Raw genomic sequence first — 15128 nt, forward strand, 5'->3', positions numbered from 1 at the left:
AAGGTATGAGCCTGGAAACTAAAACTGGCAGCTGTTGGAGATCTGAATCTATGGACTTGGACTCAGTTACAATCCTGGTTTTATGGCCTTAGAATACCTTCCACCTCACCACACAGGTTTTCTAAAGTCCTCTCTATGCAACAGGCTATAAATATCACCTGTGGTACAGACAGAGCTGCAACTCATCTCCCTTTCCTTTGAACTCCCACCCATTAACAAAAACCCCAACAAAATAAAGCATGCCTCTATTCACAGTTAATACTAGCCCTCTTTTGCAAAGATGGTCTATTACACAAGCACCCAACCAAACTCTGAAGAACTGTTCTCAAACTGCCTGTAGTTCTGGCAGCTACCACTCCTATTTCAAAACTGACAAAGGACTAGTGAACCTCAAACCTAGCTTTTCCAACTACATGTCACATGCCAGTCTAACATAAACCACATAAACAACTACAAGACTCCTACTCCTTAGATTAGAGATACTCCATACCCCTCTGTAGAAAGAATTAATGTAGTATATACAGTGTTTTCCTCTTGTCATCAGGCCACCACCGATCCAGAAATAAGAAGGTAATACCCATCAGGTCTTTAAAAGACTGTGAACAAGCAAATGAAACAAGTGAAACTATATATAAACACAAAGCAATCAGGAGCCAAGAACTGTACAGAAGTACTAAGTAACTGTGATTTTTCAATAGATTTGGACCAGAAGTTATGCATTCAGTACATTGTTTTAATAGTTGGATTGTGTTTTCTTGCAGCACAACTAAGCTGAACACCTAGTAATTAGCACTCAGCAGAAAAAGCTCTGTTCATGACAAAGACTTGAGGGAACATACTGTCAGTTGGAGACCAGCAGCACAGTACAGCCACATCCTTCAAAGCTCTTCACATGTTGGCAAGATCAACATACCCTGACATTCATAGACATGCTAAGAGTCGTCCTCCCTCAAGAACCCCCTGAATCTAATTGGTCTATTACAGGGAAGAAATCTCCATCTCTATATTTTGCTCACTATTTAATAAGCTAATCAGTAGGTGAGTCAATAATATCTAACAACAGGTATTCTTCATCCACAGCTTGGGAGTTTGCTTCCTCTGAATTCTCAGTGCAGGAGGCAAATCTGACTTAGTCCATTAAGAGAGTCTTCTTGACTGGTGTTTTTTGAGACACAAATATTCATTTAATGTGAACTAAAGATGTTTGCTTAAAAGGACTCTGAGCTGCAGTTACTCCTCAGAGAAAGAAATCAAAGTTGAATTAATGTTCCTGTTTGGCTTTGTCAGTAAAGCATTGATGAAAAACACTGAAATTGACACTCCTTTAACTTGGGCTTATTATGACTTGTATGATCAAGTTAGCTTTTAAAATATGCTATAAAATTTACACTCACCAAGGAATACCAAGTTTGCTCTGGTTGTCAAGGATTTTTTTTAACTCATCATTGGGCTTTTTGAGTACATTGACCAACTACGCAGACAGCACAGGCCTCCTGAACTTTCAGAAGAATATTAAAAAGGTCTGTTGCATGTAATCATTTCTACTTCACTCAGAGCTTGAATTCAATACTTAAGTTGTGGGGACTAAAGTGTTCCCAGCACTCAACACTCAAGACCAGTGTCCTGTTGTTGTACTGCATGAACATAAAAAGTGAAGTGTCAGGCAGAAACACTGCTTATAGTTTATTCCCATAGAACAGGCAGCTTTGGAAGGTAAAACACCCCCAACTTTGGTTATGTTTCACCTCTTCTACTTTGTAAGAAGCCACCAGGAATGCTTCCAAGGAACATGCCGATGAGACAAAAAAAGGGGAAGGTTAGTGTAGCAAAAGAAGCTGAAGCAAGTAAAACAGTAATGCCACAAACTGCTGAACATACCTAGTAGTTCACTGCTCCTCAAACAAGAAAGGTCTTGCTTCCTTTTTATCTCCCGTTCTCAGCCCTACAGGCCTCCCTCTCCTCCATCACCTGTGCTATTCACTGGGCCCTCCCTGAACGTAGTTCAACTTGCTAGGCTGTAAGCAAGCTACCAAGCTTTTCCAGGTTAGTTTTCCGACTTCGAGCATGATGAGTTGGCTTAAAAACCACAGGTCAACCACAGAATTAGTGCAATGAACATAGCAAAAATGAGGGCCTGGGAGCTTTTAAATAAGCCCTCCCAAGCTCACAAACATTCCTTGAGATACGTATTTCTGATACTGACCCACGACTTAGCATTTTAATCTTTGAGCCTGACACACAAATGGATCCCACCGTGTAAAAAACACAGGCTCAACACTCCCATCACAAGCAGAAAACACTTCTCTGAATAGCCTTTCTGTAGTATGAAAACTAGTTTAAAAGTACGTGATGGTCATTAATAGAACAAGCCAGCAATCACTTTGATCTCAAAAACCTTTAGATTAGTTGATGTAAGTGAAGGGGAGCGGGAACACAGGAAAATAAATAATTAAAGGGATCATGATCATATTTTCTTAGGGAAAAAGCAGCCTTCTGATTTCAGTAAAACGCAGATGGGGCTGTGTAGAAAAGGAGAAGAAGGCAGAACATGAGTACCTAAAAGTAACTGGAGTCACATAGTCATCGCTTGAAATATATATGTAAACTGACTTACTGAGTTGCCCCCAGCAATTCTGTAACAACACATATTTGCAATACTTACTTTATTGTAAACAGTTTAAGATGCAGACTTGCCTTTTTTTTTCTTAAAGGCACAGTTTCCAGACCCCATCTAGTGGTGCGAGTGCCTTACAACAGCCTCATTAATTAAGACCACATTTAAGCTTTTCAATGCACTGTTTTTTAAGAAAGAAACAATACAGGGTTGGTTTCAGTTTAACGTCCACCTGAAAGAATGTCAGTAGTCACACCTGCTAAAAACATAAAACAAGATTTCCAGAATTACTAGTTAACTTGTAATCATGCTGGACTTACATCAATTCTACTTTAACAGTTCTTCATACGCTGTCTTTGAGGAACCAGCCCACCACATTCAGATCTAATTAGTATACTAGGAAAGAAGGGGGGAATATCAATTGCTGCACTGAATCTGACACAGAATAAATATCAAGCTGTGAATGAACTTTGGGAAAAAGCAAAAAGAATTCGCCTCTATATCCTGACTCAGTCAGCAAGACTAATCAAATTATGACTATCTGAAGTGAGCTAAACTTTTCACAATTCAGAGCTATGCAACTGTCTCTAAATTTCCCCATGTATGCCAGGAAATGCTGGCTTTTCAATTACCTTCTTCACTGTAGTAGCCAAGCATGAAGCACTCCCAGCTTCCCATCAGAAAGTTAACCAATTTCACAGTATATGAAAATTACTCATAATCAGGACTTTTTTTCCTAACCCTAAAAATATTTTCTTTTTAATTTGTAGATGTGTTTAGTGTTGCCTGACTAAAAGAAGTGGATAAAACAAACTCTTCTGGCTGGAGGCATGTAACAGCAAGCTACAAGATAAATCCTCCTACAACTCAACTGGAGAAGAGCCATGCATTCTGGAGAAAAATATTTGGGTGTAAAAATCCTCAAATTTTCCAGCTAAATAAATAGATTCAGGTCATTTGTTTCTGACAAGCAGTGGAATCTATAACTGAATTCTCCAATCTACAAGGATATCACTACTCCATTCAAAAATCTGAAAATTTAAAGCTATTCATTTAAAACTGCACAATTAGCCATACTCCATTGACTGCCATCCAAGTTTAGAAGTTAACAGCAAACCAAACCCTTTTCTGACAGTGCATCATCAAGCTGAAAAAAAGTTAAATAAAAGCTATACCTCACCTGAGGAGCCTCTGCTGATTAAAACTGGAAATTCAGCATCAACCCTGATCCCCGTCAAATGAGTAAAGGCCAGCTGAACCCTGTGAATTTACCAAACCTCACCTATATCTGTAAAGAGTATTACTGCACTAGTGCTGCTGGCCTTAATATGTATTATGTGAAAGTACTGCTAGCTACAGTACTGCTATTGACCACAAACAGCTAGTCTTCAGAATTCCAAGCATTTAATTTACTTTCTGGATTTTGCAGGGGAGCAGCAACAGGATCCTCCAGAACACTCTCCAGTTATGAAGCAAATCAAGAAGTAGTGGCTGCACCAGTTTAACTCTGCCTCCATCTAAGAACTGACAGAGAACACGACAGTAGTTGGGGGAAATGAGTTTTACATGAAGTATTTTATTAGCAGCAAATTGTTAACTGCATGTAATCATTTCACCTTTCCCATACTGCAGGAGTGCTGCAGCCCTGCTTAACTCACTGTAAGTTATTTTGGCAATCTACAGCAAACATCTACACTTCTTCCTCTTCTTTCTACCCATTCAACCCCTCATCAAAACTCCACTACCACACAACATGACAGAACAGCTAAATCTAGTAATTTCTGCTAGCACCACAGTGATAGGACTGAAGTAACTCCCACGATGGCCACAGTATTATGAAGGATTCCATCAATACTGAAGGAAAGGAGGAATTTCCCTTTATAGATCATGGCATAAAATAAAATCCCTCACAAGTGAGCTTCTTATGCAGCAATGGAAATATAGTAGGTTAAGGAAGGAACTACAGTACAAAACTGCTGTATCTGTCTGTGCTATTCAACAATCCCAGCAAGTTAATACTTCCATATTGTGCCCCGCAAAAGGCTCTATTCCCTCATCCTTCCTACACCTCAGGCAGTGTTACATTTTCTTGGATACTGATGACGGCGTAAGAGAGAGCTACAAACCTGTAGAGAAGCAAGGATTTCCACCCCTACCAGATATTTTGACAATGAGAAAAGTAGCCCTTCTTTTCTGTACTAGTGTTATGGCATGCAAGTTACACCAGCAGCTTCCTGTTTATCCCTAGATTATGGAGAATTTCAGGGCTGTTTAATCCATTCTGTCTATAAAACTCATCAGCCAAATGCTTTTGGCACACATCTTACCTGCAACTACAGTTTCTGTTCTTTATTATTAATAAGAATATGGAAAATATACACAAACTCTCTCACATACCAGCTTCAGTTCTACGTAAAGTCTATCACAGGTACTTACAGCATTACATGGGTTACTTCATCCTTAGAAAAAAAATAATCATTTTTCCTGGTAAGTTCACAGTGTATTTTCATCAAAAGAGACTATAAAAAACTAAAAAAACCCACAGATGAAAATCTAAATTCTGGCTTCCAATTCCTCACTGAGGTGAGGTTTATATCTTAACTAATCTACAAATGAATAAAATTGTTTCCTCATAAGACAAAGTGAATTGGCCCCAAATACATTAAAATTCAAGTTCCATATTTCTAGATTAGCTTACTAGATCTGCAGAGACCAGTGGGAGTTTTGGCAAATGCTCCATTATTTTAATAAAGACTAAAAATCCTAATTTATTAAAATATGAGGGACTGGCTTTGGCAGGCCACTCGCAGGACACAGCTCATTCTGAAAGAGACCTCTTCCCTGAGAGTTTCCTGGGAACAAACTAGTGGCAGCAGAGTGCTTTAGGCCATTTTCCTGCCTTCAACCAAGCAAACCCTTCTTGTCATAGTTTGGGCACATCCCTGATCAAGCAAAGGAGGAAAGCTGATGGCTGTCCCAGAAAAGAAGCAGCTGAAAGCAGACTTATCATCTGCATTTTTTAAGTTACACCTTGCTCAGCCTCAAGTCTGAGGCTCTACATCTCAGCCAACAGCATTTAGTCTACAGGGAGCAGCCTGTTTCCTACTATGCCCTTTCCTGTTTCTGAGTCCTCTGGGAGGAGTGGGCTGCAGGCAGGGAGCATGTGCCTATTTCACGCAACCATCACACCTAGCAGGTGCAAATGCTTTAAATTCAGTGCTTAAGGGAATAACTGCATGGTATACACAGCGCACGTTCAGCTGCACAGCATGGGTGTTGCACATGTTCCCCTGCGCAGCAGAAGTGGTGTCACCTGTCCACCTCAGAATTTCAGCACTGGAATTCCGATGTACGATGTTTAACTATCAACATTTAGCTTTTTAATTGGAAAAATTTACTTTGATCAGATTAGGACCAGAAAGAGGTAGCTCTTGTCCACCAGATATAAGCATACGAGCTTCCACTCATTTAACTTATTCAAGGCCTTCAAGATGACGCAGAGGTTATAACATAAGGGACCATTTCCCCACTCCTTCCATCATTCAAAAAAAGACTGTAGAATTGACTGTAGAATTGAGATATGTCAAAGGTTATTAAGTCTTTCATACAGGCACTAAACCTGGAGAAATACAACTTACTTGCTCAGAAGCATACCAATTAAATTCTGTTATAGCTATATTATATTTGGCATTAGGAAGAACAATACCACAATACAGCTAAAAATGTGTGTCCTTAAATGTGTGAGCACAGACTATTATCCCGTACACACACAGTAGCTCCTAACAAGCTCACAGCAAGCACTCTTTCTTAACCTTGTGGTTAAGACTGAAGAAGGCAAAAAAGCATCTAGACCTGAGACCTTTTGAGTTTCCTTGATCTGATAGCTGCTACTACCCCATGCAATAAACCATCAATACTTTTATATGTAAGACTAAAACTTTTGGAGATCGATGTTTTAATGAGTACAGCTAAAAATAAGGAAAAGGAATGATTTCCACTATTAGAAAGAAGCTGTTAAAATTTGTAAGAGGAGAATCCCTTACTCAAGTAGTCTGCTCCTGCATTTATCAGGGTCAATGCCTGCATCCTTAGTGATACTTAGAACAGAATCATACAATTACAGAATTGTTTCAGTTGGAAAAGACCTTTAAGATCACAGAGTCCAGCCGTTAACCTAACACTGCCAAGTCCACAACTAAACCATGTCCCTAAGCACAACATCTACAGCCCTTTTAAAATGCCTCCAGGAACGGTGACTCAACGACTCCCCTGGGCAGCCTGTTCCAATGCTGGACAACCCTTTCAGTGAAGACATTTTTTCCTAATATCCAATCTAAACCTCCCCTGGTGCAACTTGAGGCCATTTCCTCTCATCCTATTGCTTGTTACTTGACAGAGGAGACCAACACTCACCTCACTACAACCTCCCTGCAGGCAGTTGTAGAGCCTGATAAGGTCTCCCCTGAGACTCCTTTTCGCCAGGCTAACCAACTCCAGTTCCCTCAGCAGCTCCTCACTGGACTTGCTCCCTAGACCCTTCGGCAGCTTTGCCGCCCTTCTCTGGATACTTCCTCTCTCTATTCCTGTTAGCCTTGTACAATCTTTCCAGCTACATGAGGTGATACCATTCCAGTTTGCTACCCAAATGAAAGACTTCCTCTAAATTTTGCTTCAATGTAGAATTTCCATATATATAAGCTATACCACTCTACCAACATCATTCCTTCTATATTCATATTCTGAGAATAAACATGAAGAGATACATGTTTTGGTTTAACTCCCTTTCGAAAACAACACAAACTCAACCTGCAGAAATTCTTAAATCACAAAATTGAGGTAGAAGCTGAAAAACAAAGGATCCTGCAAAACCAGTATGGGGTCAGCTGGCTTGGCCAGAGGAAGGCAGCTTTGTCCGTATTAGTTCACAAGGGAAAATCAGTCACAAACTGAAGTTAAAATGACAGAAATTTTATGGGGAAAAAAGAACATGTTTTGGAAGAGCAAAATAACCCTAGCATCTTGTATTTCTCTCCCTCTATACAGCAAATGCTGAAGTCATTGTGATGTTAGAAAGTTACTTACTAAGACCTAGGCATAGAGTTTGACAGGGATACAAGAAGATAAGCTTAGGCAACTCTGGATCTCCCTTCCAGTTACATTTTATCAAACCTAAATTTAACAGCAGACTGTACAACAGCTGCCAACAAGGGCTCTGGCAAACTTTACAAACATGAGCAAGCTCTAAAGCCGCCAACATCAGCAAGCAAATTCTGATTTAAACTTAAAAATGAAAATCAATTCAAACCATTAATATTTACAGTTTAAGAACAATAAACCCTTCTGAAACCATAATTTGGTTGCTATTTAACGGATGTCTAAACATCTTAGAATTTTTTTAGGCCAGTTATAATTAATGTCATATGAGACTGCTTTTTCTGTCTGTATAGTACAAACCCAAGAAGAATTTTTAGTGATATGCATTTCTAGATTTGCCAAGAAATTCACCAGTAAGGGGAGAGTCTAGTGTATGCTGCAGAACATTTGAAATAGCTGAGGCTACTGCACTGTAAAAGAAGTACTACCTGTTTTCCCCTCTTTTCACTTTTTTGAAATTATCCTTTCTATGCTTACACTCATAACTGGAAACATGTAAACATAAAATTTGGAGGGAGGTGAGAAACACTTGAGGTGCTCAATTTTTTTCTGATTATTCTTGTTAAAAAAAAATACTTTCAAAATCTGAAAGACTGAAAAATACTTTAAAAAAAGCTTAACCTCTCATGCATGCCAAACTCTAATGCCAGACACTGCATACAACCACTTTATAACCCAGCCTAACTACACTTCATGCTGCAAACTTATTCTTTTCATTTGTTTAAAGTCCTACGCAAATCTGGAACCACGTTATGCAGCCAAACTGATTATTCAGGTGTCTATATTATCCAGGAAGTCATATAAACTCTTAAGCACCAAGTAAAAAGCTGCCTTGACCACAATCTCTAGTCAGCCACTGAAAACTGAGCTGGATAGAAAAAACAAACTGTAAAACAGGCAGTGCCCACTATGGCTTCTTCCAGTATAAGCAAGCCAGTGCTAAATACAATGGTAAGAACTTGACACAACAATCTGAGTTAATCTGCAGTGGTGAGGCCAGGCAGTCTTCTAGAAAAATCACTTACCTTAACACTGAAGATCTAGCCCCGTTTTAAATCAAAATAAATCATATGTATGAAGAATAATGTTAACTATGCAAAATAACTTCATTCAGCATTGCTAACACTGCTGTTAATTTTGTTCTGCACCTTTTCTTAATATCATATGTTCTGACTTAAAAAAAGAGTGGCATGCCACCACCTCTCAAGGGAAAGAAACAGCACAACATAAGACAAGGACAGCCAGATCATACCTCTGAGGTTTACGAATATCCCAGAGTCCCACACCTTCCTTAGAGTTGGCAGTAGCCAGTAATCTGGGTTCTACTGGATTAAACATCACACTGTGAAAGGCTGATGGATAGTGTGCCAAGCAGAAGGGCTCTGTTGAAAAAGTTGAGATTTCAGACATAAGAACAAACAATGCATACAACTGTTTGATGCAATGAGTTTGGCAGCTTAGCATGGAAACAGCCTATCAAGATCTGAAGATATGGAGGCATGTTCAAACCACTTCTCAAGCAAACACATCCAAAGCAATATAAAGCCTGAGGTTTAAAAATCCACCCACATGTGCATTCACTTTGTCTAAATATGGAAAAGGACACATACTGGATTTCAAGACACCATTTTGCTTATGGAAGGTTATCTAAGTTTAAAACTAGCCACTCAAAGACAAAGTATTTTAATCTTCTTAAGGTTCTCGACCAAACAGACATATTTTGACCCAGGGACTATGCCAGACTTCTCCATTCACTGCTTGCTTTGATGCAACCACTGTGCTGCTCACATGCTTGGGAGACTCTGTAACTGCCCTCCACAAGCACCTCCAAATGTACTTCATTTTCTTTCCTCATATCCGTCATTAAGACGGATAAAACACGGTTGAACAAATAACCCTCCCAAATTCCCAATACCTTCTGAAACTACTGTCCATCAAACAGCTGAGACACAATTAATGTTTACTTGTCCTGCACCATTTGTATCCTCCCCTTAGGATGTATTAAAAGGTTTTTGACACAGGGACTTTCCTTTTTAGCAGTGATGAAAACAAAGGTCTCTGACCATGGCTGAAGTTCCCTGGTGCTATTAATTGTCATAGGAGGCAGAGGTAAAACGAAGAACAGGCACAAACTTTTGTTCTGCCAGCCTGCCCAAATGCTTTCGAGATTGCTGTTGGTCTGCTGGCAGCTCCAAACAAGGTTTAACACCAAAACTGACCTTCTACATTTGCATTATAAAATCAGATCCCTGCTGGGACAGAAAAGGCTGTGGTATTAAAACGGCAGCCCCCACTGAGGAGCAATGGCCTGCATTAGCTGAATGGAAAGGCAAAATATCATCAGATTACTAAATAAATAAAGGAATTATTTCTTTATTTAAAATAAAGTTTTAATTTGTGTATATTTGTTTAGTCAAATCATTGCCACTAATTACTGATGTTTTCCTTCACACCTTTATTATAAATAGCCTGGCCTGGTACCACAGTTTTTTCCAAGATATCAAAATTTGCCCTTCAGCCTGTCAAAGACAGATGACAGGAGCTAAACTAATGAAGCATTAGGTCACTTTAATGAAAAGCAGGGAGATTACTACTTTGTTGTTCTTTATGTTCATTCACAATTGTAGCTCATATCCACTGGAGTATGAAAATGTTTCTCAACACCATCTCTTCACAAAAATTAAAAATGCATTCATAAAAAATACTGCATAAATCACCTGGCAGTGAAAGATGGGGAGAAACAGAACAGGAATGAAACAATTTTTCCAGCCTCTTTTAATGCACTATTTTAAACTAGGATGTTATTTGCAAGATTTTAGTGAGCTGTCCACTCAGGATAATTAACTATACTCACGCTAGCAGGCACAGTGACTATTCCCATGAAAACACCATTGCAGACAAGGGGATTATGCCACTGACAAGCATTATATTGTAGCAAACATTGGCAGGGTTCACATATAAATGCTGACTCAGGACTCCTATATAAGCATGCAAAAGCCATTTATTTAAAATTCAGAGAGCTAAGACACTACTCAAAAAAAGCCACGAATGTACCACAGCCAACACTTCTTCACTTCACTGGTGCAGCCTTCTCATTCAAAGTCTCAGCAACAGTAAAAGTAGTAGCAAGGTTTAACTACAACAAAGAAGGGCAAACCTCATTTCATACAACTTCAGAAACTCAGATCAGATTGGACATTAACTTATGATACTGAGCAGCTTCACACAGATGCATTTAAGCATCCAGTCCCACCAATTGTTGACATCCATTACCAGCAACAGGTAGTTCTAGTAAAGACAGATTTTTATGGTATAGAGTTCAGGAGAAGGCAATAAAGCAGCATTTCACCATTTCCAATTTGGAAGCCATATTCAGTGTCTAGTCTCATCACTTGGACATTATGAAAACAGAAAAATAGGGATGAAGTGACTTGGATTTATCAAAGGTAAATTAGTCATATCAGACTAATGTGATTGCCTTCTTTGATAAAGTAACAGACCTCTTATACAGGGGAAAAGTTGTAGAACTAATGAGGACTAAATTCACATGTGGTATAGTATCAAGTTTAGCTACAGGCAGTTGCAAAGGGAGTTGCACAGGGTGAGAAACTGGCTGAAGTGAAGACAACAGTTCATTGTGCTAGTAAGGGACTTCTGAGTAAGAGACAAGTTATTAACAAGTTCCTCAAAGACAGAGAAGAGACATCATAAATATTTTTATTAAAGTCCGTGATACACATACACTGTGTGCACTGTTTTTCAAAATGTTTTAATAAAATTACCAGGTGGGAAAGAGATATGGGGTATCACAATTGCACAAGAGAATCAGAATTCACAGTAAGAATCAGACTAGTGAAAACTGAATCAGTGCTAATATGCTGAATTTTTATTTATACAAAGGCATGTATAAATATGCCTGGGGTAGGGAGAGCATCAATAAGCGATCTACTCTGAGTATTCTGGTGAGACTTATCAAGAGAGACCTAATGCTGGTTACTCACATTCAATAAAGCCCTCATGATACCAGTGGCTCTAAAAGACTCCTATGAGACTATAAAGTATGTCTTGTTTCAGCTTTCATTTCCTCAACAAAAAGGGACAGAATCACAGTCTAGAAAAGTTATCAAATTCACTAGGTATGGAAAAAGCTAAATCAGTTAAACTGCAACTTTCACCCAACAATGAATGTGTACAAATTGCCACAAAATACATAAGCTGGATTTTAGTGCCATAACCAATATTCCTGTAAGACAAATAGAAATTATGAATGGAGGCAACTGCATTTAATTAGCTGACAAAAAAAAAAGTTTATTTTAGCTATGAAGGAAAGAAATCAGATTCTGTACTCCTGCAGATTGCTCAGTTTTAAATTCTTAGCTTTGTGGTCTTTAGGATAGTGTAAACTCACAATTTCATTTACAGAAGTATTATTTAAGTATTCATATACTGAAATTCAATTACTGAAGTATTCCCCTCCAAATTTATGTAACTACAGTTATAAACTGAGATTCTCCAGCCTTAAAACTGCAGCTGTAAAAACACAGATTACAGTGTTTTGAGAAGCTGCAGGTTTGTTATATAAATCAACAGTATTCAGTTCTGGTTTAGAAAACAAAAATTGAAGTAATCATTTAACTTCCCTGTTACCACATAAGGGCTCTAAGTTTCCATACAACCAGAAAACATTTGCATAAGAACAATTCTCAGTGTCACGGGGAAGTATATAAATAGTTTTGGAAAACTATTCAAATCAAAGTAACAGCTTTCTAAACATCCAGAATTTCTTATCCCAGGCTATAGACAAAACCAAAAAAAATCCACATTTCTCATTGATTTCAAGTTTAGCAAGATGCTTTCATTGAAGAAACATGTCCTCCACTGCTTCTTTACTCAAGTTAAAACTTACTTATACAAAGTTCTATCCTAGCCTATGCTATATGGTGGTACTTTATGAAGTCATTTAAGACGGTAACACTGAACTGTAAATATCAGGTCTTACCTATCACAAGCCTTAAGAATTATGCCTCTGTCTCACCCTTCTCCAATGCTCCCTGTCTCAATTGTCCCAGATAAATGTAACTTTTCCCTTCCCTGCCTTGCATAAACTCTTCCTAAATCAATGATCTTTTCCATCTAGAGATCTCACCTCCGTGGGAAGACTCTCGAATGTCCCAAATAAGAACCCGGCCATCATCTGATGAACTGGCAAAGATGTTGTCATTTACTGGGCTCACTGAAAGTCCATACACTGCATCTTCATGGACAAACACATCCAAGGTCTCAGTGCTGGAAGAGAGACACACAATATTATTGTTCTTCCTTCTTTTGCTGTTGTTTTAAAAAGCAAAGTATTCACAGCTTTATCTACCTAGTAAAACTTACTGACAAGGTATATGCAACTTCATAAAAAGACTCTTCTGTTTAATTGGAGTAAAAAACAAACAAAACACCCATGCAGAGTGACCAAGATGTCATGCTATGAGGAAAAAAAAACACCTCAGATAAAACCCCACACATTAAAAACTACAGATACTGCAAAATGCTATGGAAATCATGTTGTAATAGATTAAGCTTAGGAGAAAGTAATGGGAAAGGGAAAGAAATCTTGGGACCTGTGGACTACATTTTTACTACTAAATGTAAAATGGAAAACAAGACAGAAGTTCATTCTTTAATACAGGCTTCTGTATCATCCAAAAGTTCAGCTGAAGCTCACAAAAGAGCTATTTTCCAGCTGGCTTTTTTAGTTAAGTTTTCCTGGTTCTCCAGGATAGACCAGACCTATATTTTTCCCATGTAGAAAAAGCAGCAAATAACAACAAAATAAAAATAAGTCCCCTTCAAGCACCTACATTTTAGCCATTCTGCAGCTACAAAAAAGAAAAAGCCAATTCTCTGGTTCTTTTCCTAACTTTTTAGATCATGTAGAAAAGAGGAAAGAGTGGCATGGAGAGGCCAAAAGCTAAAATACTAAGAAGATTCTGGGATTGTTTCACTTTGGCAAAAGACGTTTATTTCTTTAGAGAATATACTTTGTATACAATTCCTATACCTGATGAAAACTCCACCAAAGAGTTCCTACATAAAATCGGTGTTTTGCTTACATTGCAATTGATGTTCACAGTGACAGTTCTACAAATTCTGTCTCCTGGATCATTAACAGAAAGGCCAAAAAAGCAGTAATGGAAAAAGCCATTTAAAAGTATGAAAAGGCAGTTAATAGATCATGTCACCATTCAAGAAGACAAAGTAACTTTCTATAGAAATCAATCAGAATTCAATGCGTCAGACTTTCAGAAGATCACACAAATATCCTTATAGGAATGAATTCTGTATGCATTACAACTGAACTTAGCACACCTAAAAAAATCCCCGATAACAAAAGCACATTAAAAATACATACATATCAAAAAGACTTGTTAAAAAACTAAGTAAAACAGCAGGAAAAGATGTATTATATAGAAAAATTGTCAATTACAAAGATCTTGTAGAAGCTTAAAAATTTAGAACATAGTAAGGACCATCATCTGAAATTTTGACATTTCCACATTTATTTAAAACGGCAACAAAACACCAAACAAAAAACATTCCCAAAAATGAACACCCCAACCCCCCAAAAAAGCACAAAACCCACCCCTCCAAAAAAAAAAAAATCAACCCCTCAAAAAGTCAAACCACCACAACAAAAAAACCCACCAACAAACATCAAACAAAATAGTATTCCTGAGAAAGCATTAGAAGAGTTAGACAAAGTTACTTTTGCCTAGCTCTCATGTACAATTTAAACAAGTATATATAAGGTATGACAGAAGGCAGATACACACTGATCAGTTCAATGCAAAACGCTTTGGACAAATCTAGCAAGAAATATATCCAAACTATGTTAACAAGGATTCAGGCAACTCTAAAGATTTAAGGTTTTGTATAACTCTGTTCTTACATGTATCTTTTCCTGCTTTTTCTTTTTACTTGATTTTCTTGAGTTCATGTTATTTAAACAGTCATTGCTTAAATCTGTAGAAGTACAGACCAAAATTTTAACTTTATAGTCTACTTCAAAAGCAGTAAGCCCAAAAGACATGATATCTAGAGAACTCCAATCTAATACATTACCACTACTGTATTAATTATATTTCAACTAACACATGATGTAGCAACAACAAAGCCTAAGTCCCAACTACTTTGCAGTTTTGATAAAAAGCAAGTATCAAATAAACATGGCTCACATTAGTGTGGAGAATCAGGTAGCTGCACCCAAAGTTTTAAAAGGCAGCTAGGCAGGCCGGGCACTAGCCATCTTAAATACAAGTCAGGTGAGTATTTTGGAAAACAAACAAACAAACAAAAACCCAACCAAAAA

At 38.0% G+C, this 15128-nt stretch overlaps 1 protein-coding gene across 4 annotated transcripts in view; it reads right to left on the reverse strand.

Annotated features, from left to right (window-relative positions):
• The window catches only part of DCAF5 (DDB1 and CUL4 associated factor 5), a 78250-nt gene that overhangs the window by 47531 nt on the left and 15591 nt on the right, over positions 1-15128 (reverse strand). For all 4 annotated transcript variants that reach the window (XM_080396498.1, XM_080396501.1, XM_080396500.1 and 1 more), the window contains exons 4-5: positions 12915-13054; positions 9021-9150 (exon numbers count right to left, since the gene is read on the reverse strand). In XM_080396498.1, the coding sequence (XP_080252624.1) occupies positions 9021-9150; positions 12915-13054 (270 nt within the window). The remainder of the gene's footprint in view (positions 1-9020; positions 9151-12914; positions 13055-15128) is intronic.

Source organism: Falco punctatus (genome assembly GCF_963210335.1).
Source record: "Falco punctatus genome assembly, chromosome: 7".
NCBI lineage: Eukaryota > Metazoa > Chordata > Aves > Falconiformes > Falconidae > Falco > Falco punctatus.